General features: G+C 35.8%; 1 protein-coding gene across 16 annotated transcripts in view; it reads right to left on the reverse strand.

The window, feature by feature from the left end:
• MKLN1 (muskelin 1) overlaps positions 1-22,905 on the reverse strand; it is a 396,990-nt gene that overhangs the window by 97,769 nt on the left and 276,316 nt on the right. For all 16 annotated transcript variants that reach the window (XM_086395594.1, XM_086395595.1, XM_086395597.1 and 13 more), the window contains 2 exons: positions 6,012-6,089; positions 2,827-2,892 (listed from right to left, as the gene is read on the reverse strand). In XM_086395594.1, the coding sequence (XP_086251720.1) occupies positions 2,827-2,892; positions 6,012-6,089 (144 nt within the window). The remainder of the gene's footprint in view (positions 1-2,826; positions 2,893-6,011; positions 6,090-22,905) is intronic.

Below are 22,905 nucleotides of genomic sequence, written 5' to 3' on the forward strand. Positions count from 1 at the left end.
CCATCCCTATCACTCACACAAAGGATTATTGGAATGTGGTTAAACTCCTTGAATTTCACCATTCACTTAGTTAGTATTATTTCCACACTATAAGCAGCAATGATAACACTGACCATCAAGCTCACGTGAGTTATGGACAACTTTTTGTTACTTGACTATCATGATTATTTAGTTTATCAGACTTTAAGTTTTTGGCTCCTCTTTTAAAGGCTCAAAATCTCATTTTATTATCACATGCATGTGGGCATGCTCAGTCGTGTCAACTCTTCACAATCCCATGGACTACAGTCCACCAGGTTCCTCTGTCCATGGAATTCTCCAGGTGAGAATACTGTGAAGTAGGCTGCCATGTCCTCCTCCAAGGGATCTTCCTGACCCAGGGATCAAACCTGCATCTCTCTTGTGTCTCCTGCATTGGCAGGCAGATTCTTTACAACTGAGCCACCTGGGAAGCGGCATGGGCCTAAATAAAGCCTGACCCAGCATTTAGGAAGTCTAGGGGGGTAAAAAAAAAAAAAATCACTGAAACAGATACAAAATGGCTCTAAATTAAAATCCCTCTATTGGGCACAGTGGATAGAGAAGCCTGGTGGACTACAAATCCATGGGGAAGCAAGAGTTGGACACGACTGAGTGAACACACACATCCACATACAGACATAATGATAGATAAATCTTTAAATTTCCTATGGTAGAAATATTTGCTCAAAAATATATTCACAAAGTACTTTTATTACACTTCTATAAACCAGTCCTCAAACAGTAGTATGGATACTGGTCAATTTTTCATTGTAGATCTTTGTTAATCTATAATAAATCCTCAGAAGCTATGACAAATTAATCCTTTAAAGATTCCATCTGGAATATATCCCATGCCTGTAAGTCATTCTTACTTATTTACAATGACTTACTTTAAGTCATTGTTTTCTTATAGTTTCTAAAGCAAATGAAGTAAATACTGAAACAACTCTTTTCCTTTCCTTGAAGAATTTTTTTAAAGGGAGTGTAGGAATAAGGATCTTATGACTAACAAGAGTCTGCTGAAATCCTCCTCTTAATTCATAAAACCAAGATATTACCAAAAAAATGTGGATCTTTATCACTATATGTTGTAAGTATTTTACTTCAAGGATCTCTGACCCGAAAAGTCAGATTTTAATTTTAAATGTCTCTGCTTATACCAAGTTCTTAGGACATCTGCCTATTATTTGAATATTCTCATTTTCCATTCTCAAATATCATGGGTTACAAAAAAAGAAAATCTTTCTCTTTTGTTACACATGTACTTTAACCTATTTTATATAGGCCACATTCCATAATAAGCAACACAGAAAGCACTATGAAAATTCCTTCTGCTCCTTGATTAAGGAAAACTTTAAATGTTAAAGTAAACCACATTATTTTCATATTTAAGAAAAATAGCATTTTATCTAGGAAATAAAAGTAGCTTTCCAAACAAACACTCTTTTTTAGTATTTTCTTAGCAATTTTTAAAGGAGGACCTAATAATATTTTCATCGTGACTAAGAAAAAAAAGGAACGGCATTATAAATTCCACTGTATGTTCAAAAGAGGAGAAAAGCTACTGTAGACAATCTAAATACAAAATTTTACCTCTTTTTTCATATAAATTTAACTTTTTTGGATTAAAAAAATCAACATATATAGATCTGGTTCTCTGAGAAATAAGCATATGCATTATTTATTGAACTCTCAGGTAGAAAAAAAAGATGCTTAAGACTACAGCTGAGTCAAACCTATTTCTGTGGGAAGGAAGGGGTTTGGGAAGAGAAGCTAAGACTAGGAAAGCAAATTCCTATGCCTCAAATGAACCTTTTCCAAAGAGACCCTAATAATACTAAGCAAACTCACAAGTTATTCTACAAATTTAGCAGTGGATTTTAAATAAAATATTATAATTTCTCCTTTTACTTATAAAACATGTGTGATAATGTTAATGCCTAGATCATTATTATCTGCACTGCAATAATTTTTTAAAATTATGAATCAAAAAGACTATTCCTGGAGAACTACTGTCAGCATAACACAATACTAATAAAACAGAGTTTCTATTACAAGTAAAATATTATTTGGGTGAATATTGGCATTTTATGTGGCAAAGTTTTTTTAAAAACTAAATAAAATAAAATTATACAGAATTCTTGGTATTATTTGCTTCTCAGGATGGTAATTTGAAGCCAATTATAATTTTAGCATTAACCTCTAAATATAACAGTATTTAAGCTGTTCTAAGCTTTAGAAACCTAGGGAAAATTTGTATTATCAAGTTACAGAAAATTAAAAAGGCAAGAAAGATTAACTAAAATAAATTATTTATACACCTGGGGACAGTGTTTAGCAATTAATGGATCTACCAACATTAGGCTACCTAATTTTATATCCTCTCCCTTTAAAAATATACCTTAATTTCTCTTTTACTACAATTCCCATACTATGGCATTAAAATATTGTAAAGTTAAAAAATAAAATAATATATATAAATGCACTAAAAATCAAGAAATATTCCAGCTAACTGTGAAATCAAGCACATATAAAACTATACACACACACACATAAAGGTCTGCACAATACATTTCTTCTAGGTTTTCTAATTTCATCTGTGCAGCAGCCTCCCCAGGCTGATGTGCCATTGCCTGGTTTTGGTTATATCTGAAGCTAATGCCTATTTTCTTTGATACCTGGTTATGGCCAATAACATGTAACCTCTGCAAGGAATGGAAAGAAGTATATATATTCATGAGTATCTGATATTTAATCATGTATCATTTTTAAAAAAATCTGCTTTCCATTCGAAGTAGTCCTTACCTGTCTGGACATCAATAACCATCTGATGACCTCCCCTCATTCCTGGCCGGTTATCTTCTCCATCACCTGAAGTAGAAACAATATATTTTTTAAAAGAAGTAACAACTACATATCCAGAGTAACTTCATTCATAAGTCTGTAATGAGTACTGAAAATAGCACACACTTATTCCTTCAATATTAAGAATAAGAGGACTCATAGAAGAAATAATATTACTTATAACTAAATTTATAATAATTATTTTGCTCTTTTTTTCTAATTGCTGGCTTTCAGGCTCTTAATGTACTGGAAGCTACTTTCAACTTATTTAGAACCAATGCCATTAAGCAGCAAAGACATAGGATATTCCAACAAAAACATAAAATCTCTAAACTAGTGGAGTGACAAAGTGAAGGTGGGAAACAATTACAGAACTAGACTGCAGGTCTTATAACTCTAGGCATGGTTTATTAGTAAAATGAGCAGTTTTATTTTTATTATTTTTTTAAAAAATTATTCTTATTTATTTGGCTGCACTGGGTCTTAGTTGCAGCATGTGGGGTTCTAGTTCCCCGATCAGGGTTCAAACTCAGGACCCCTACATTGGGAACATGTAGTCCTAGCCACTGGACCACCAGGGAAGTCCCTAATGAGCAGTTTTAAAGTTCATTAAACTAGCTACTGATAACTATGATGCTATCAAGTTTTACATTAATGATAATTTCCTCACTGTATATATTTTGTTTTCCAATATTTCAGAAATCAGTTTCCACATAATCCACTACTTTGAGTAGCACTGTGTGACAAAACGTAAGATTTGCTTTCTTTTGACTCTTATTTACACATCACAGAGCTTAATAGGCAGGTTTAAATATAATCAGTGAAGGGACTTCCCTGCTGATCCAGTGGTTAAGAATTCGCCTTCCAATGCAGGGGACGTGGGTTCGAACCCTGGTTGGGAAAAGATCCGACATGCTGCAGGGCAAGTAAGACGGGGCACAAACTACAGAGAAACCGAGCGCTGCAACGAAAGATCCCTCATTCCACAACAAAGATCTGCGAGACACAACTAGGACCTGATGCAGCCAAATAAATAAATACAATGAGTGAAAATTTTAAACTTCAGTAGGAAAAAACTATTATTCAACTTTAATCTTACTTTATATCAGATCCTACATAAATGAAGATAAACTTTCATTTCCATGGTTCAACAGCTACAAGATTCTAATGCCTTACTTGATGTAAACTTGAAAAACCTGAATTTTTCTTTGCAACTCTCCCATTAATTGAAATGTATTACGTTAGCTAATAACTTTCCCTGAACCAGCCTTCTCCTATGTAAGATAGGGACCATCCAAGTTTCTACTGATTTCACCGGGATACTATGAAAAAGACTGAAATGTCAGTTCTAATATATTATACATAAGATGCAAAACTGAAGCTATATTCAAGCACTAATCAATCAGAAGTTTCCTGCAAATTCTCTCTCCTTTTTAAGACAGGTTTAGATTCTGCAGCTCATTACTGTAGAAGTTTTGCCCTTTTCTTCCTTCTTCTCTCCAATCAGTAAAGTCAGTATTACCACTTTCAAGAACAGATTAACACTAAAATAAATTTATTGTCAGTATGCTTGCATTTTATATATTTAATCCATTAGCTTTCAGATATACAGCTGCAATCTGTTTGTTTGCTACCACATGTAGCAAACACGTGGTAGCATGTTTGAAGAAACATGCTTCTTCATCGTTGAAGAAAATTACCTTGTGACTGATAAAACAGGAAAATGATGCCAATGTAACTCAGAACTTATGGAGGTTCATAAGCAATTTTCTCCAGTATATTGATGTTTAACACTATCTGGGAAAGCTTTCTCAGAAATAAAACGAAGGCTGTGACAATGTATGAAGACCAGAGGAAGAAAGCTGAACATCCACAGAACTGCCTTCCTTTACCATAAGTAGTTGCATTCAAGAACTGCTACACTTTCCATTATGTTAACCATCTGACAAAGCAGTGAGTGCCAATGAAGGAGTGACAAAAACCTCTCCCATATGAAAAAACAGGTCAATGAAGAATATCACACCCAAGATCAGATTTTAAGCTTTGATAAAAATAGTCTTCATTAGCATCAAATGTCCTCTAGTGCCTATAGCTCAAAGAAAGAGTGTGTGACGCAAGGTTTAAAGCTCCAAAATCACTGGGATGCTTAATATAAACGCCTATATTTAACTGTTGTTGTTCAGTCACATCAGACTCTTTACATACTAGCATTTATTCTTATTAGAATTACTACACTAGTTTTTAAAAAGCAGAGACATTACTTTGCCAACAAAGGTCCGTCTAGTCAAGGTTATGGTTTTTCCAGTAGTCATGTATGGATGTGAGAGTTGGACTGTGAAGAAGGCTGAGCACCTAAGAATTGATGCTTTTGAACTGTGGTGTTGGAGAAGACTCTTGAGAGTCCCTTGGACTGCAAGGAGGTCCAACCAGTCCATTCTGAAGGAGATCAGTCCTGGGTGTTCTTTGGAAGGAATGATGCTAAAGCTGAAACTCCAGTACTTTGGCCACCTCATGCGAAGAGTTGACTCATTGGAAAAGACTCTGATGCTGGGAGGGATTGGGGGCAGGAGGAAAAGGGGACGACAGAGGATGAGATGGCTGGATGGCATCACCAACTCGATGGACGTGAGTTTGAGTGAACTCCAGGAGTTGGTGATGGACAGGGAGGCCTGGCGTGCTGTGATTCATGGGGTCGCAAAGAGTCGGACACGAATGAGCGACTGAACTGAACACTAGTTTTTATTAGTATCTGGCTATTAAGTTCCACAGATTTAGAATGGTATGTCCCATTTCTACCTCTCACATAAGTCCTATGAGCTTTAGTGAGCAATTTTGCAGAATTTAAGGTTTTCTAGGGACACACGTTTGGCATTATAATACCATAACCTATAATTTTACAGAGTCGCTATATAAAAGCAGTTTGTGCTGCTATTCTGTGTAAATAATTCCCAACCTTCTGTTATAGCCATAAAACGAAAAGATTTAAGAGAAAAACTTAAGGTAATAAAATACCTCTGCCACCTTGCTGAGGAGCCTTTGTCTGTTTTTAAGCACCTGATTTTCATTAGTAGGGTACAGTGAAACTTGAGCACAAATGAACTGGAACATTAAAGCAAAGCACCCACAACCTAGAAGGTCAGACTCACCTTTGGTGCTTTTGGGAATGATCTGACTCCATCGTGGCTTATATTCCTGCTGACTGATATACTGATTGAACAAGCCATCTGCAAGTATTAAAAGAGAAAGAATTACATCTCAATAGCTTACACTTTTTATTATAGCAAAAAAGACCAAAATGTGGAAGCCTACATTAAAGAAAATCACTAATATGACACTAAAACAACAGCACATTTTTATAAAATGTCACTTTAGCTTTTATGCTACCTCAAATATAAATAGCAAAATATAAGTTGACACGACCATGTACACAAATTTTTTCAGTGGCAGCTCATACTAAACTTACTAAGTTCTCCCCATTTTTGTACTATTATCCCAAAATCTAGAAAAGGAAATGGGAGATCCAGCAACTTTGGACTAGGCTCTTGTATCTTCGGGAAAAAACAAAACTAGTCCTTTAAAGTGAAAATACCACTTTTACAGTTTAAGTATAAAATTGTATAGAGATAAAAGAACCAGTAACTGTAATAGTATATTTATTGAATACTAAACATTAGAAACTGTGCTATCTTATCTGATTTAATTCTAAAATCAACTTTATGAATTACGCATTATCATCTTCATTTTATAAATGTGGAAATGCGTACTCAAGAGTAATGAATGAATTTAATCCAAATAACAGAGCTCTTAAGTAGTTGGGCGGGGACTCATGTTTCACTATGCTTTACTTTCTTCCTTTAATAAATTCTAAATCTCATTCTTAACAGGAGTTGTTACAGTATAGTAGCTAGTTATACTTGGTACTATGATGGTCTACACTAGGTACTATGATGGAGACTGAACTCCCCACATACATCCATTCTACTCCAAATTATTATCAAGTCCTAATCCTGTGCCATTCAACAAAGATTAGCTTAAGAATGGTATGAAAGCAATCCCTGGCTACTGAATCATGAGGATCTCCTGGAGGGTGGGGGGGGGGGGGTGGGTTGCTTTAGGGAAATATTTTCTTACTTTTAAATGAATATACAGAGAAGGAAGGAAAAATCTACTTTTGTCCCCCTGGAAATCTTTATATCAACATGCAAATGTACATAACTGCTACATTCAAGAATGAAATCAACTCTGTAATGATGACAGGACAGAGAGAGAGAGAGAAACTCCATCACTGAATCCACTAACCATGAAATCTACCTTACCTCTGGACTTGTTATATGATAAAACAACATTCCCTTACTTTTCAAACTAGGGTTTTCTTTTACATGAGCTCAGATTATAATTTACAGAGTTACCTTTCCTGTAAATTCTGTCATTTGACTCTGATTTCAATCTGAATAAAGGATTTCCTTTTGCTTCATTTAGCCACTGAAAGCAAATACTTTTGCAAAGAACTTATAAAGAAAACTGTCTGTTCTTTCTGACTTGTATACTTGCCAAAAACTGTGTAATTTACAGAACCTCCCTAATCTCTTTCTTTTCTGGGCAATTATGAAGCTCAATTGCTACCACACCCTTCAGCTTTCAAGTCCTTTCACAGGGCTTTGAGAAGAAAAGCTCTATCTCATAAACTCAACTAGTTTCTTTTTCTTTGCTTGTGGACTTTAAAAAATTACTGCAAAAAGTAAGCTCTCTCCTTCTTAAATAAGCACTCATAAATTAGCATTTATATTTTAAATGTTAAAGTAAGGGGAACAAATAGATTTCCAGCATGTTTTATTGAGTGTTTCTATCAATATTATCTACTCCCATAGGTTTTCATGACAATTCTTGCCCCATCCAGTCTATTCTGGCCAATAGTATTTTCCTATTACAAAAGTGGGAAATCTTTTGTATTCCAGACAAAATGTTGTGGTGCTCCTACTAACAATAATGATAAGATGATAATAAATATAATAATTACAAATTCAGGAATAAAACAGTACAGTTTAGTTCATTTTGTGAAAGGCACATACAAGTTAAATGATCCTGTTTACGGTTTGTCTTGCAAACCATAAACAGGGCAAGATAAAATTATTTAAGATGAATAATGATTTTAAAATATTCTACATAATGGCTAACTGAAGAGGAGAGAGAGGAATAAGTAAAAGATGGAACTATACAGAGATAAAGAGAAAACTGAGGGAGATAAGAAAACGGCAGAAAAACACAAAGCAACAATAGAGACAATTAGAAAAGTAATAAATTTTCTATTTTTGTGTGTGTTAGTCACTCAGTCATGTCCAACTCTTTGTGACCCCATGGGCTGTAGTCCACCAGGCTCCTCTGTCCATGGAATTCTCCAGGTATGAATACTGGAATGGGTTGCTGTTCCCTTATCCAGGGGATCTTCCCCACCGAGGGATCGAACCCAGGTCTCCTGCATTGCAGGCAGATTCTTTACCATCTGAGCCACCAATGAAGCCCAAGCCAACACAGGCGACATAAGAGATGCAGGTTCGATCCCTGGGTCGGGAAGACCCCTGAAGGAGGGCATAGCAACCCACTCTAGTATTCCTGCCTGGAGAATCCCATGGACAGAGGAGACTGGCAAGCTACAGTCCACAGGGCTGCAAAGTGTCACACAAGACTGAAGCGACATAGCACGCAATTGTCATATTACTTAAGTCTCCAACAGTAATTTGTTACAGGACTTTTGATAAGTCAAGGAAGTTCCTCATCTGTAAAACTGATGTTTAAGAGTTGGACAGAGCCTGAGGTTCCTTCCAAATTCTGCCATTCTAGGATTCATCACTGTTAGAACCAATACATTTATTTACTCCAACTGTGTGTGTCTGGCTGATTCCACCTTATCTTCACCTTAGAAAAGTCTCCATCTCCTCTTTCTCCTAAAAGTCTTCTGTGACTATTCTGAAAAAGAAATCACAATCCACTGGGGGAAATTCTTCTAAGAGCTCCTAAGGTAGTGATCATAGGAACGGTTATAATCAGATGAAGGACTTCCTGATCTTTAAAGTCATTCTGAACACTGGAGGTAAAATTCTGTTTCTTCAACCAATTCTTCTATTCTCACTCTTAACTAACCTGAAAAGCTTACAAATACTTTATCCAGCAAGGGCTTCACAATTTCTCTTCTATCAAACACAACTGTCTTATGAGAATATTGTCAGGAATTTTTCAAAATAAAAAAAGCAATTCCCAAAACAATTCTTACGTAATTTTTGTAAAATCAATTTGTAAATACCACACACACACAGAAAAACACACAGTGACGTACATCAAAAACGTAAAAGTGGCGTTCTTTGATTGGCAGGAGTAGGATAATTTTGATTTTGGTTTTTGCCTTTGTATTTATTTGTTTCCCCCCTGCCTTTTTTTTTTTTTTTTTGCATTGAGCACGATTACTATCAGAAGAAAAGCCACAAAACAACTAGATACGTGGATTTTTTCTCAAAACTTGGGGAGAATTTTGCAACATACTGTATTACCAATATAAACCATTTTCACATTTACTTTCCTTACCCCTGAAATGTCTCTTCTTCAAGGCTCACTAGACATATTCAGTTTCTACAAGCAGTGCTTTGTACATTGACATCAGCTTGTTTTAACAAGGACAAAGAGACCTAAGTATGCACAAAGGATTTATATTCAGGCATGCAGATGAACTTATTTCCAAAATTTAAATATTAAGTACTCCAAACTTAAAATTAGACATGATGATGATTTTACTCTAGATACAGTTAACCTTCTTTTGAATAATGACAGTTAACAGTATAACATTAGAGATGCTCAGTATATAATAAATGCTTAGAATGGAAAAAAGAGCAAGAGGTGGAGGGACTTTCCTAGCCACATGGCTGACATTTCCTTTGAGTCATCTTATTGTTACTAAGTTCCTTACATTTCAACAAACTGTTCATAAAACTCCTACTTCCAATGAAGTCAATTTCTAGTACATGATGGCTCCCTGACAAGTCACGCCATCTTGCAAAGCAGTCAAGCAAATATTTAAAAAAACATTGTTTGGGGAACTGTTTAATTTGCTTCCTTTATCTGAAATAAATCCCTTTTCTCTTCAGTAGTCTAAAGGTCACACAGTTCTCCTTAGTATCTCTTATTCATTCTTAGAGACTATCAGAAAACTTGAAGTTACTTCAATATAGAATTATCAAACCTGGAAGCAACTCTTTAAAAAGATCTTACCAAAGAAGAGTTGACGTTTATTGCATACTTACTGTGTGCAAGACACCAGAAAGGTTAACTCATTTACTCTTTAAAATAAATCTGCTGCGTCACTTCAGTCATGTCCAACTCTGTGCAACCCCATAGACGGCAGCCCACCAGGCTCCCCCGTCCCTGGGATTCTCCAGGCAAGAACACTGGAGTGGGTTGCCATTTCCTTCTCCAATGCGTGAAAGTGAAGTCACTCAGTCGTGTCCAACTCTTAGCGACCCCATGGACTGCAGCCTACCAGGCTCCTCCGTCCATGGGATTTTCCAGGCAAGAGTACTAGAGTGAGGTGCCATTGCCTTCTCTGAAAATAAATCTATACAATGGTTATTACTAATTATTGCAAAGTTTAGAAAATCAGGTTCAGAGAAATTAGTAAGCCCAAAGAATCTAAACAAAAAGGTAAAAAGTCCAATTCCAAAGTCTAAAGTATTTTCAACTCTTTATAGAGAGCATGTAACTAAAAATAAACACACACATATAACTAACACAAATAATAGTTTTTATATTACACTATCAGATTAAACACTGTAGTAAAATACATAACAATATACCTATTCAATAACACTTGAAAAAAAGCAAGAGTCTGGGCAACAAAACTCACCACACCAGATTATTCTACTGCAATACTAAATGTTCTAATAAAAGAAGGATCAGTTCAGTTCAGTTCAGTTGCTCAGTCGTGTCCGACTCTTTGCGACCCCATGAATTGCAGCACGCCAGGCCTCCCTGTCCATCACCAACTCCTGGAGTTCACTCAAACTCACCTCCATCGAGTTGGTGATGCCATCCAGCCATCTCATCCTCTGTCATCCCCTTCTCCTCCTGCCCCCAATCCCTCCCAGCATCAGAGTCTTTTCCAATGAGTCAACTCTTCGCATGAGGTGGCCAAAGTACTGGAGTTTCAGCTTTAGCATCATTCCCTCCAAAGAACACCCAGGACTGATCTCCTCTAGAATGGATTGGTTGGATCTCCTTGCAGTCCAAGGGATCCTTAAGAGTCTTCTCCAACACCACAGTTCAAAAGCATCAAATCTTCAGTGCTCAGCTTTCTTCACAGTCCAACTCTCACATCCATACATGACTACTGGAAAAACCATAACCTTGACTAGACGGACCTTTGTTGGCAAAGTAATGTCTCTGCTTTTGAATATGCTATCTAGGTTGGTCATAACTTTCCTTCCAAGGAGTAAGAGTCTTTTAATTTCATGGCTGCAATCACCATCTGCAGTGATTTTGGAGATCCCCTCAAAAAAACTCTGACACTGTTTCAACTGTTTCCCCATCTATTTCCCATGAAGTGATGGGACCGGATGCCATGATCTTAGTTTTCTGAATGTTGAGCTTTAAGCCCACTTTTTCACTCTCCACTTTCACTTTCATCAAGAGGGTTTTTAGTTGCTCTGCACTTTCTGCCGTAAGGGTGGTGTCATCTGTGTATCTGAGGTTACTGATATTTCTCCCTGCAATCTTGATTCCAGCTTGTGCTTCTTCCAGCCCAGCATTTCTCATGATGTACTCTGTACAGAAGTTAAATAAGCAGGGTGACAATATACAGCCTTGACGTACTCTTTTTCCTATTTGGAACCAGTCTGTTGTTCCATGTCCAGTTCTAACTGCTGCTTCCTGACCCGCATATAGGTTTCTCAAGAGGCAGGTCAGGTGGTCTGGTATTCCCGTCTCTTTCAGAATTTTCCACAGTTTATTGTGATCCACACAGTCAAAGGCTTTGGCATAGTCAATAAAGCAGAAATAGATGGTTTTCTGGAACTCTCTTGCTTTTCCCATGATCCAGCGGATATTGGCAATTTCATCTCTGGTTCGTCTGCCTTTTCTAAAACCAGCTTGAACATCTGGAAGTTCACAGTTCACACACTGTTGAAGCCTGGCTTGGAGAATTTTGAGCATTACTTTACTAGCATGTGAGATGAGTGCAATTGTGCGGTAGTTTGAGCATTCTTTGGCATTGCCTTTCTTTGGGACTGGAATGAAAACCGACCTTTTCAAGTCCTTTGGCCACTGCTGAGTTTTCCAAATTTGCTGGCATATTGAGTGCAGCACTTTCACAGCATCATCTTTCAGGATTTGAAATAGCTCAACTGGAATTCCATCACCTCCACTAGCTTTGTTCATAGTGATGCTTTCTAAGGTCGACTTGACTTCACATTCCAGGATGTCTGGCTCTAGGTGAATGATCACACCATCGTGATTATCTGGGTCATGAAGATCTTTTTTGTACAGTTCTTCTGTGTATTCTTGCCACCTCTTCTTAATATCTTCTGCTTCTGTTAGGTCCATACCATTTCTGTCCTTTATCGAGCCCATCTTTGCATGAAATGTTCCCTTGGTATCTCTAATTTTCTTGAAGAGATCTCTAGTCTTTCCCATTCTGTTGTTTTCCTCTATTTCTTTGCACTGATCGCTGTAGAAGGCTTTCTTATCTCTTCTTGCTATTCTTTGGAACTCTGCATTCAGATGCTTATATCTTTCCTTTTCTCCTTTGCTTTTCATTTCTCTTCTTTTCTCAGCTATTTGTAAGGCCTCCCCAGACAGCCATTTTGCTTTTTTGCATTTCTTTTCCATGGGGATGGTCTTGATCCCTGTGTCCTGTACAATGTCATGAACTTCCGTCCACAGTTCATCAGGCACTCTATCTATCAGATCTAGGCCCTTAATCTATTTCTCACTTCCACTGTATAATCACAAGGGATTTGATTTAGGTCATACCTGAATGGTCTAGTGGTTTTCCCTGCTTTCTTCAATTTAAGTCTGAATTTGGCAATAAGGAGTTCATGATCTGAGCTACAGTCAGCTCCCGGTCTTGTTTTTGCTGACTGTATAGAGCTTCTCCATCTTTGTCTGCAAAGAATATAATCAATCTGATTTCGGTGTTGACCATCTGGTGATGTCCATGTGTAGAGTCCTCTCTTGTGTTGTTGGACGAGAGTGTTTGCTATGACCAGTGCATTCTCTTGGCAAAACTCTGTTAGCCTTTTAGAATCGTTCAATTATGTCACATTAATTACAATTTAAAGGAAAAAAATGTAATCTCACTCTTAAATAAAAGACCTATTGGACACTGAAGCTCAAGTTTACTTATGTTTCATTTTCTCTCTGCACCACTGGTTTGCCACTACTCCAGATCACTTTCTTATCTGAACTATTCATGTCAGTTGGAAGTTGTTTCAGAAGACAAATGTGGCTAGTTGATAAGCTAACTGTTCTACCAAAAACTAAAACTAAAACCAAACCAAACTCAACCACAACACCTCTTTTGGAGAAATCATGGCTTACCATAAGACATAAAAGCTAGAAACATAATTCCAGCTCTCTCATACCTCTCCACACTCAACTCTAAATTCTTGTACTTTCATTTTTTAATATTAAACTATCTCATGACTCAAAATTTTAAAATTACTTAAAATGTTAAATTTTGCAGAGAAACATGATAAATTAAAGATTACCCTCATTTATTAGAATACATATTATTGCCTACTGCCAGAGAAACTGGGTTATCATTAAATAGTCCAGATCAGATCTGAAGCAAATTGTATTTAGTAGCTATTTTCAATGAAATAACATGCTTAAGAATCTTCTTTCATGTCCTCAAAAAGAAGAACAGTAATATAAAGTTTAATATACTGTTTTCTTGGTGAACAGTCATTTCAAACCCATAGGAGACATGCTAACGAGACTTTATTTTTTAATAGAATATATTAAAATTTTTGAAATTAAACAGTCATAAGCTTGAAATACTTGAGGTGATCAATAAAAATGCTACAAACATTATTAAAGCAGGATAAAGTGGGACTTCCTGGCTGTCCAGTGATTAAGATATCACTCTTCCACTATGGGAGGCATACATCTGATCCCTGTTCAGGGAACTAAGATCCCGCATTAAAAAATAGAAAAAAACAAAAAGGCAGGATAAAGATTTTTTCAAAATATATTGCTTTCAGTTCCTTGTTTTAATGTTAAAGAACTCCTTTCAAGATCTAATAACAAATGAAAAGTTTACACCTCTGCTGCCCAAATAATTTCCCCACGTTTCCCAAATTTCTAATTCTAGAAAGGTCTTGCTTAGTTAATAAACCTTTTGTCTGGTATATTTACTTGTATATATTCTAAATGATTGAACACAAACAACTGAGCTTTCTACTGAAACAATGACATTCTCATCTACAAAACTATGAAAACAACTGTTATACTATTTTAAAAGTCCCCAAAACAACAAAAAAAGCACAGCATTTAAATGTCTAAGAACTACTTAAGCTTAAAAGATTATTTTCATATTTTAACAAGTCAGGCAGTTGCTAATATTCTTATATGTCTATTTTTGACAAAAATCTGAAGCAGGAAATCAGAAGGGTCTGCCAAGAATGAACTATCCAAAAGAACTGAAAATATGACTTTGGAGAAATCACACTAAGATCTAGTTGCTAACAATTCTCAAACTATTGAAAGTCTCCCAGCCCAATATCATCCCATTTTTTCTCTATGATTACGACTATAATAAACACATTTCATAAAGTCTCAACCAGGCACAAGCTGATTCTGTCTCTAAGAATGAATACTCTTTTTAAAAGGACATGGTTTAAAAAAAAAACACTTAGGAAGGAAATTTTAATCAAAAGGAAAACACTATGGTCAAACCTCATCCAAGGTTAAAACAAAAAGTACTGAATACAGTCGTAGGGCCTACATTCAAACTTTTTTTTAAAATATAAATTTATTTATTTTAATTGGAGGTTAATTATTTTAAAATATTGTATTGGTTTTGCCGTATGTTTAAACTTTTATCAAACTGATTTTTTACCAACACAGAAATTTTTTTAAAAGATTAAAAATTCACTTATAAGTACAGCATAAAAAAGTTTTTGATAGTTCAAGAATAATAATGGATGGGTAAAACAGATTTTTTAAAAAAAACTATGCATTTCAGCAGTTTGATCAAATTCTGATAAGAGAAATACATGACTTATAAAAATTTACATTACAACAATAAATACTGGGGAAACTAAACCAGTAAATATTTACTTGGATGGCAAAGCACAGTGGTAAAGTGAACAGACTTAAAATTTAGCTCTGCCACTTACTAAGTACACTGTTTTAGGCAAATTACTTAATCAATAGCATCTATTAAATTGAAATAACAATACTTGCCTAGAAAGTAGGTATGAGAATTAAAAAAATTAATTCATATATAGTATTTATTATGTATTAAAAAGAAGAGACATCAATTTGTCAACAAAGATCTGTATATTCAAAGCTATGTTTTTTCCAGTAGTCATGGATGGATGTGAGAGCTGGACCATAAAGAAGGCTGAGTGCTGAAGAATTGATGCTTTTGAACCATGGTTTTGAGAAGACTCTAGAAGTCCCTTAGACTGGAAGGAGATCAGTCAATCATAAAGGAAATCAACCCTGAATATTCATTGGAAAGACTGAGGTTGAAGCTGAAGCTCCAATACTTTGGCCACCTGATGTAAACAGCCCACTCATTAGAAAACATCCTGATGCTGGTAAAGACAGAAGGCGGGAGGAGAAGGGGACGACAAAGGACGAGATGGTTGGATGTCATCACCAACTTAATGGACATGAGTTTGAGCAGGCTCCAGGTGATGGTGAAGGACAGGGAAGCCGGGGGTGCTGCAATCCATGGGGTTGCCCAGAGTTGGACACGACTGAGCGACTAAACAACAACACAGTATTTATTACAGTAGATGGCATATTTGCCTTTGATATAATAATGATATTGATATAATAATTATATAATATAATAATATAAAAAATGATGCAATATTTGGAACTATATATGGCAGAAAACTAATAATTTTTTATACACAAAATAAGAAACATGGCATAAAGGCAAACAGTAATTAAGAGATGGAGGAGCAACTGAAGTGCAGGAATAATTCTGAAAAACTAGCTTGAAAGAGCTAGTTTGAAGAATGAGTTGGAAGCGAACAGTGATAAAAAGGTAAAGTAATCAGGGAAGGCAAATACAGCACAAACATAAGTACAAAGGCCCTGATGGTTCAGATGGTAAAGAATATGCTAGCAATGCAGGAGACTCAGGTTCAATCCCTGGGTCAGGAAGATCCTCTGGAGAAGGGAACAGATACCCACTCCAGTATTCTTAACCTGGAGAATTTCAAGGACAGAGAAGCCTGGCGGGCTACAGTCCATGGGATGGCAAAGAGTTGAACATGACTGAGCAAATAACACACACAAATAGCTGATTCAATCTGCTGTACAGCAGAAACTAGCACAACATTGTAAAGCAACTATACACTGCTGCTGCTGCTGCTAAGTCACTTCAGTCGTGTCTGACTCTATACGACCCCACAGACAGCAGCCCATCAGGCTCCACCGTCCCTGGGATTCTCCAGGCAAGAACACTGGAGCGGGTTGCCATTTCCTATTCCAATGCATGAAAGTGAAAAGTGAAAGTGAAATCCATGGGATTTTCCAGGCAAGAGTACTGGAGTGGGGTGCCATTACCTTCTCTGAACTATACACTAATAAAAACTAATTAAAAAAAAAAGACATGAACGAACAGGAGTTGGGGAAACAAGTCATGTTTCAGGAAGCAGTCTAGTGGGAAAAAAAAAGAGAGAGAGATTTTGCATTAGGAGTACTGTTGAGAAGAAACAATGTCCCAAGAGAAAAGCAATACCATAAGAAAAAATCTTTCTGTTCTAGAACACAGTCCTAAGAGCCTATTTAAAACAGGAAAAATTTATTTCTTTCAAAGATTACTAAACGTCAAAAACAAGCAATTCAAGATTTTTATGAAGATATAAAAAGGAAAAGGAAGAAAAAATTTTGAAGTGGCAAAAAAATCTGATTCAACATCAAAATGTAGTCATGTAATAGATGAAAATGGCCAAATACTTTTCCATGAATATAAAAAAGTAAGAAACTCTCTTATACAATATTAGCACAATTAGAGATACAAACAGAAAACAGAGATATGGAAAAGATAAGGTATGAGAACAAAGGTAAATAAAACATGAATGTCAGAGTTGAAGGAAAAAAGGAAGGAAAAGAAGAATACATAACAGAAATGAAGATCAAAGTAAGAAAGAAAACATGAACAATATAGTAATGGAAATGAGATAAAGATATTAGAGAAGCTTAAAAAATTAAATATAAATGTGCAATTAAAATGAGAAAATGAAAGAAATGAAAGATAGACAGGCAATGTACCTTTAACTTGAAAGAAAACCAAAATACATAATAGTTAACAGGGTCACCATACTGGAGCTGCCCTATTTATATAATTATAAAATAACCTAAAACAAAGGTATAGCTAATATATTTGTATATTTAAACAGCCACAGGAAAAAAGACAGACTGCAGCTAAAAAAGCAATAGTTGAAACTGCCAATAATGAAAACTGGTAACACCCAAAATGTACTTGAAGAAAATAACTGTCAATCTAGAATTCTATGCAAGTTAAATGTTAGTCACTCAGTCATGTCTGACTCTTTGGGACCCCTTGGACCACACCCTGCCAGGCTTCTCTGTCCATGGAATTTCCCAGGCAAGAATACTGGAGTGGGTTGCCATTTTCTCTAGAATTCTATACCCAGTAAAATATCTTTCAAGAAAAGAGGCGAATTTTCAGTCAAACAAAAACTGAGTTAATCTTCATTAGAAGAAATTCTAAAGGATGTGCTTAAGGCAGAAGGAATATGATCTTAGATATAAAGTCAAAGATTCAAATTGCAATGAACAGCAAAAAAAATCAGTAAAATTTGATTAAATTAATGGATACTATAAAATCAAGATTAGAAGATTAGTAATGTCTTCTAGGATCTTTGAACATAGTATGAAAATAAAGAACAATAGCATATGAGCTGGAATGTAAGTAGATGGGAGTTGAAAATCTATTACATTCTTGTATTGATACATTTTGTTAAGTATTTATATTTGTAGTCATTTACAGATTCACCATAAAAAAATATAAACAGGCTGCACTACTTCCAAATAAATAAAGAAAAAATAGAAAGGTTAAAAGTTTAAAAAAATAAGAGACAAGAACCAAAGAGAAGAAATAAAGGACATGACAAAATTTTTCAGTAAAATGGTAGGATTAAACTCATATATTTACCACTAATTCAATCAAGTAAGTAAATTAATGTTCAAATCAAAAGAAGACAGATTAAAAAAAAAAAAACTAAATTTATAGGAGATACATCTCTGAAAAAAGGATACAGAAAGCTTGAAATTAAAACATGGAGATAGATATGCTATGTAAACACTTACCAAATAAAGGCAGTTATATTAATGTAAGACAATCTATGCCTTAAGGTAAAAACATTACTAGAGATAAAAATATACTTTAATACAAAAACTTTCATCCAAAATTAAAAAATTAAAAATTTGTGTGCATCTAGTAATATAGCTTCAAAATATACCAAGCAAAAGCTGACAGAATTATATGAAGAGAGAATTCCATAATCATAGCTGGAAGTGTTAACACATTTTTCTTAGTAATTGAGAGAATCAGATAAAAAACCTTACTAGGAAAGCAGACTTATACAACATAAGAAAACTAGACTAACTGGACTTAGATAAAACATTGCACCAACAACTAAAGAATTGGATTTTGTCCAAGTGCACATGTTTATAAAAATTCAAAAAGTAGGCAATATGGTAAGTCTTCTCAAATTCTGAAGAATTGGAATGTGCAAAATATGTACTTTGACCACTATGCATGTAGTTAGATAGAAGTAACGAAGAAAAGAGCCAGAAAACCTTTATGTATTTGGAAATTAAACTATATTTCTTATATAACTATGACTCACAAAAGAGCAGTACAATTTCCTAATGAAATTAATGAACTGGATAAAAATGAAAACAATTTATAGCACAATTAAAAAATAAGAAGAGGGAAATTTATGTCCTTAAATGCATGTAACAGGAAAATAACAAAGTCTGAAAATTAAAAAGCTAAGTATCCATCTCAGTAAATTATAAAAAGCATATTAACCTCAAAGAGAAAAAGAAGACAGTATTAAACACAGAGTATAAGTCAAGGACATAAAAGTTAATATAAAGAATCAACAAACCAGTTGGTTCTCTCAAAAGATAAACTTATGGTAAAAGTAATGAATTGGGGAGGGAGAAATAATTCATAAATAACAAATATTAGCACATTTTAAGAAATCCTACAAACATTAAACAGATAATAGTGGGGTATTAGGTACAGTTTCATGCTAGTAAGTTTGAAATTTTAGGTGATCTTATTAAACCTCAACCAACCAACCAAACAACTCTGAATAGTCCTATAAAGTTTAAAGAAATTGAAGTGGTAACCTAAAACTATTCCTGCAAGTAAATCTCAAGCACAGATCGTTAAATGGTAAATTCAACCAAGCATCTGAGAAAGAAATAATTCACATCTTACACTTATTCAGAAAACAGGAAGAAAAGGTTAAATCCTAAACATTTTATGTGAATTAGTCTAATAGGTATTAATCTAATTAGGTATGTCATGAAAGCATAAAATATGTAGATACTACCCTATCCATATTTATACAGGCATAAGACTCTATAAAATATAGAAGATCAAACCAGTCAATCCTAAAGGAAATCAGTTCTGAATATTCATTAGAAGGACTGATGCTGAAGCTGAAGCTCCAATACTTTCGCCACCTGATGCAAAGAGCAAACTCACAGGAAAAGATCCTGACGCTGGGAAAGATTGAAGGCAGGAAGAGAAGCGGACAACAGAGGATGAGATGATTGGATGGCACCACCAATTCAATGGACATGAGTTTGAGCAAGCTCCAGGAGTTGTGAAGGACAGGGAAGCCTGGCGTGCTACAGTCCATGGTGTTGCAGAGTCGGACATGACTGAGCAACTGAACAACAAAAAGGGAAGTTTCTAGGCAAACAGGAAGTCTATTAAAGAAATAAATACAGACCAACATTTTCTTAAAATACAGACTATACTTGAAGAAGAGCATACTAATATATCAAATATACTAAAAGTAGTTTTTGTTTCTTCCGCCATAAGAAGTCTGAAAAATGCTTTGGATTCCCTGGACTTTCTTATGATCAGGCAGGAACTTCTTACCCTTCTCTACTATGTTTTTAATGGAGCACAAGCCAAAAAACTTTGCAGTGTTTACTTCCTTATTTGTCCAACAAATCATCATCAGTGAAGTCAGCAGCAAACTGAATAACCCTGGAAGGAATGTTTATTAACTAAACACTGTTCCAGGCCAGTGAAGTGTAAAAAAAGTATGACTTGGCTTAAGTCTCAAGCATAGTTACTACCAATTTCCCTAAACTTGGTTTCTTCCTAGAGTCAGAAGGATAAGTTAACTGTCTGCAACAGCAGAGTTACACATGATTTTAACAACTTCTCTTAAATGCTGCTGCTGCTGCTAAGTCGCTTCAGTCGTGTCCGACTCTGTGCGACCCCAAAGACGGCAGCCCACCAGGCTCCCTCGTCCCTGGGATTCTCCAGGGAAGAACACTGGAGTGGGTTGCCATTTCCTTCTCCAGTGCATGAAAGTGAAAAGTGAAAGTGAAGTCGCTCAGTTGTGTCCGACTATTAGCGACCCCATGGACTGCAGCCTACCAGGCTCCTTTGTCCATGGGATTTTCCAGGCAAGAGTACTGGCGTGGGGTGCCATTGCCTTCTCCCTCTCTTAAATGAGTCTGTTGCTAAACAGGCAGTTCTAAAACCTGTTTTTAGCTAATTACATAAAATTGCTGGTGGGTCTGTTGTTTACCTTAACAAAATATTAAATGCCATAAAAAGATTTCCAACATAAATTTACTTGTGCCTTCATCTACAAAGTTAAAAAATATAAACTAATTCTCAGAAATGGTATACATACACATATATACACACACACATATATACTTTCATTAGTGGGATTTTGATTATAAGAGATTATTACATATGTTCTATTTGTATATACTCCAAAGTATATTCTATTTAAACACAGTAATCATTTATTTGAAAGTATCATCATCAATTAGATAAACAGTAACAATGCATAAGGTTGAGAGGCAGGTTTGTTATTATTACACAGTGGAGCTGGGAGCAATTCATTTTAACTTAACTTTAAATTTATAAACTCAAAGAAGGTACTGGTTCTGTTTCTCTAACTGTAAAATATTCAACCAATCCTAAAGGAAATCAGTCCTGAATATTCACTGGAAGGACTGATGCTGAAGCTGAAGCTCCAATACTTTGGCCACCTGATGTGAAGAGCTGACTCATTGGAAAAGACCCTGATGACTGGGAGAGACTCAAGGTGAGAGAAGAAGGAGACGACGGAGGATGAGATGGTTGGATGGCATCACCAACTCAATGGACATGAGTTTGAGCAAGCTCTGGGAGCTGGTGATGGACAGGGAAGCCTGGCGTGCTGCAGTCCATGGGGTTGCAAAGAGTCGGACACGACTGTGTGACTGAACAAGAACAACAAATCTGATAAGTGAGTGCCTAATAATAATGAAAGATAGTGATAAGATTAAAATATATGAAAAGAGCACCAGGAAAGTTTACTATTCTTTGTTTCTATTAAAGCAATAGGATTTCTATACAACTTTGCATCATTTCACAAGTTTTATACTGAGCATTAAGCTTTTTCACTTACAGTGCTTCTGACTCCAAATGTGTGGGTTTTCTCCTTACACCAAACATTTCTCCAATTCTCTGACTCCCACTTGATATCCAACAGAGATTCAATTCAATTCTGACAGTATCTACTTGGAGTTAGTGTCAGATCTCATAAGTTAAAGGACTTAGTCTGACAAGACTATCCTCACTTCAAATTCCAATTGTAAATTCCATGCCACTGGTACTTGTGACCTACCAGCTGTAAATTGGGGTTTCCCACAGCACCGTTCAGAGTCAATGAGTCTAGAGCAATCACATAATTTAGGAAAGCACTTTAGTTACTATCACTGGTTTATTATAAAGGATTCAAATCTGAAACAGCCAAATGGAAGAAAAATGTAGGGCAAGGTACGAGGGTGGGGGGGGGTGTGTGTGTGTGACTGGAAGTGTGTGTTTGTGTACCTTCCATACCCTTCATGCCACGCTCCCTAGCACCTCAATGTGTTCATCAAACTGAAGTAATCTGAACCCCACTGTTCTGGGCTTTTGGCAAGACACCATTAGGTGGGGATGACTGATTAAAACATGGTTTTAGGTGACTGAACACCATCTTTGACTCTGCTTCTCTCCCCAGAGATCAGGGATGGGGCTGAATCACATGGTTTGATTTTTATGGAGATCTGAAGTTACCTAGGGACTTCAGCACCAGTCATCTCAGCATACAAAAGACACGTATCACTCTGCAGATCCCAAGGGTTTTAGGAGTTTGTGCCAGGAAACAGAAAAGACCAAATACTTATTTTTCATTATAACACAAGCAGCTACTCTATACTCTGTTACTATGACAGTTCAATTTTTTAAAAGCATGCTACTCTATACAATAAGAACACAGTTCCTTAAATAACAAAACACAAGACATTAAATATTTAATTGGTATCATCCTCCAAAACAATTACCTTGGGAGATTATATTGTTAGGGGAAACACACACCCTGGTCAGGCACCATAGTAACCATCTGCATGAGTTATTTTACAACAGGAGGTCCCAGTAAAGAACATGGAATTAATAGCTACCACTCTTTCCAGGAAGAGTTCGGGAAAGGTCAAAAGACCATGTGTCCCACCATTTCCCAGAATTCTCACTGGCATCTATCTTGGCTGAGC

This window comes from Bos grunniens, chromosome 4 (genome assembly GCF_055505025.1).
Source record: "Bos grunniens cultivar Pamir isolate PY7600 chromosome 4, Bosgru_T2T1.0, whole genome shotgun sequence".
Classification (NCBI taxonomy): domain Eukaryota; kingdom Metazoa; phylum Chordata; class Mammalia; order Artiodactyla; family Bovidae; genus Bos; species Bos grunniens.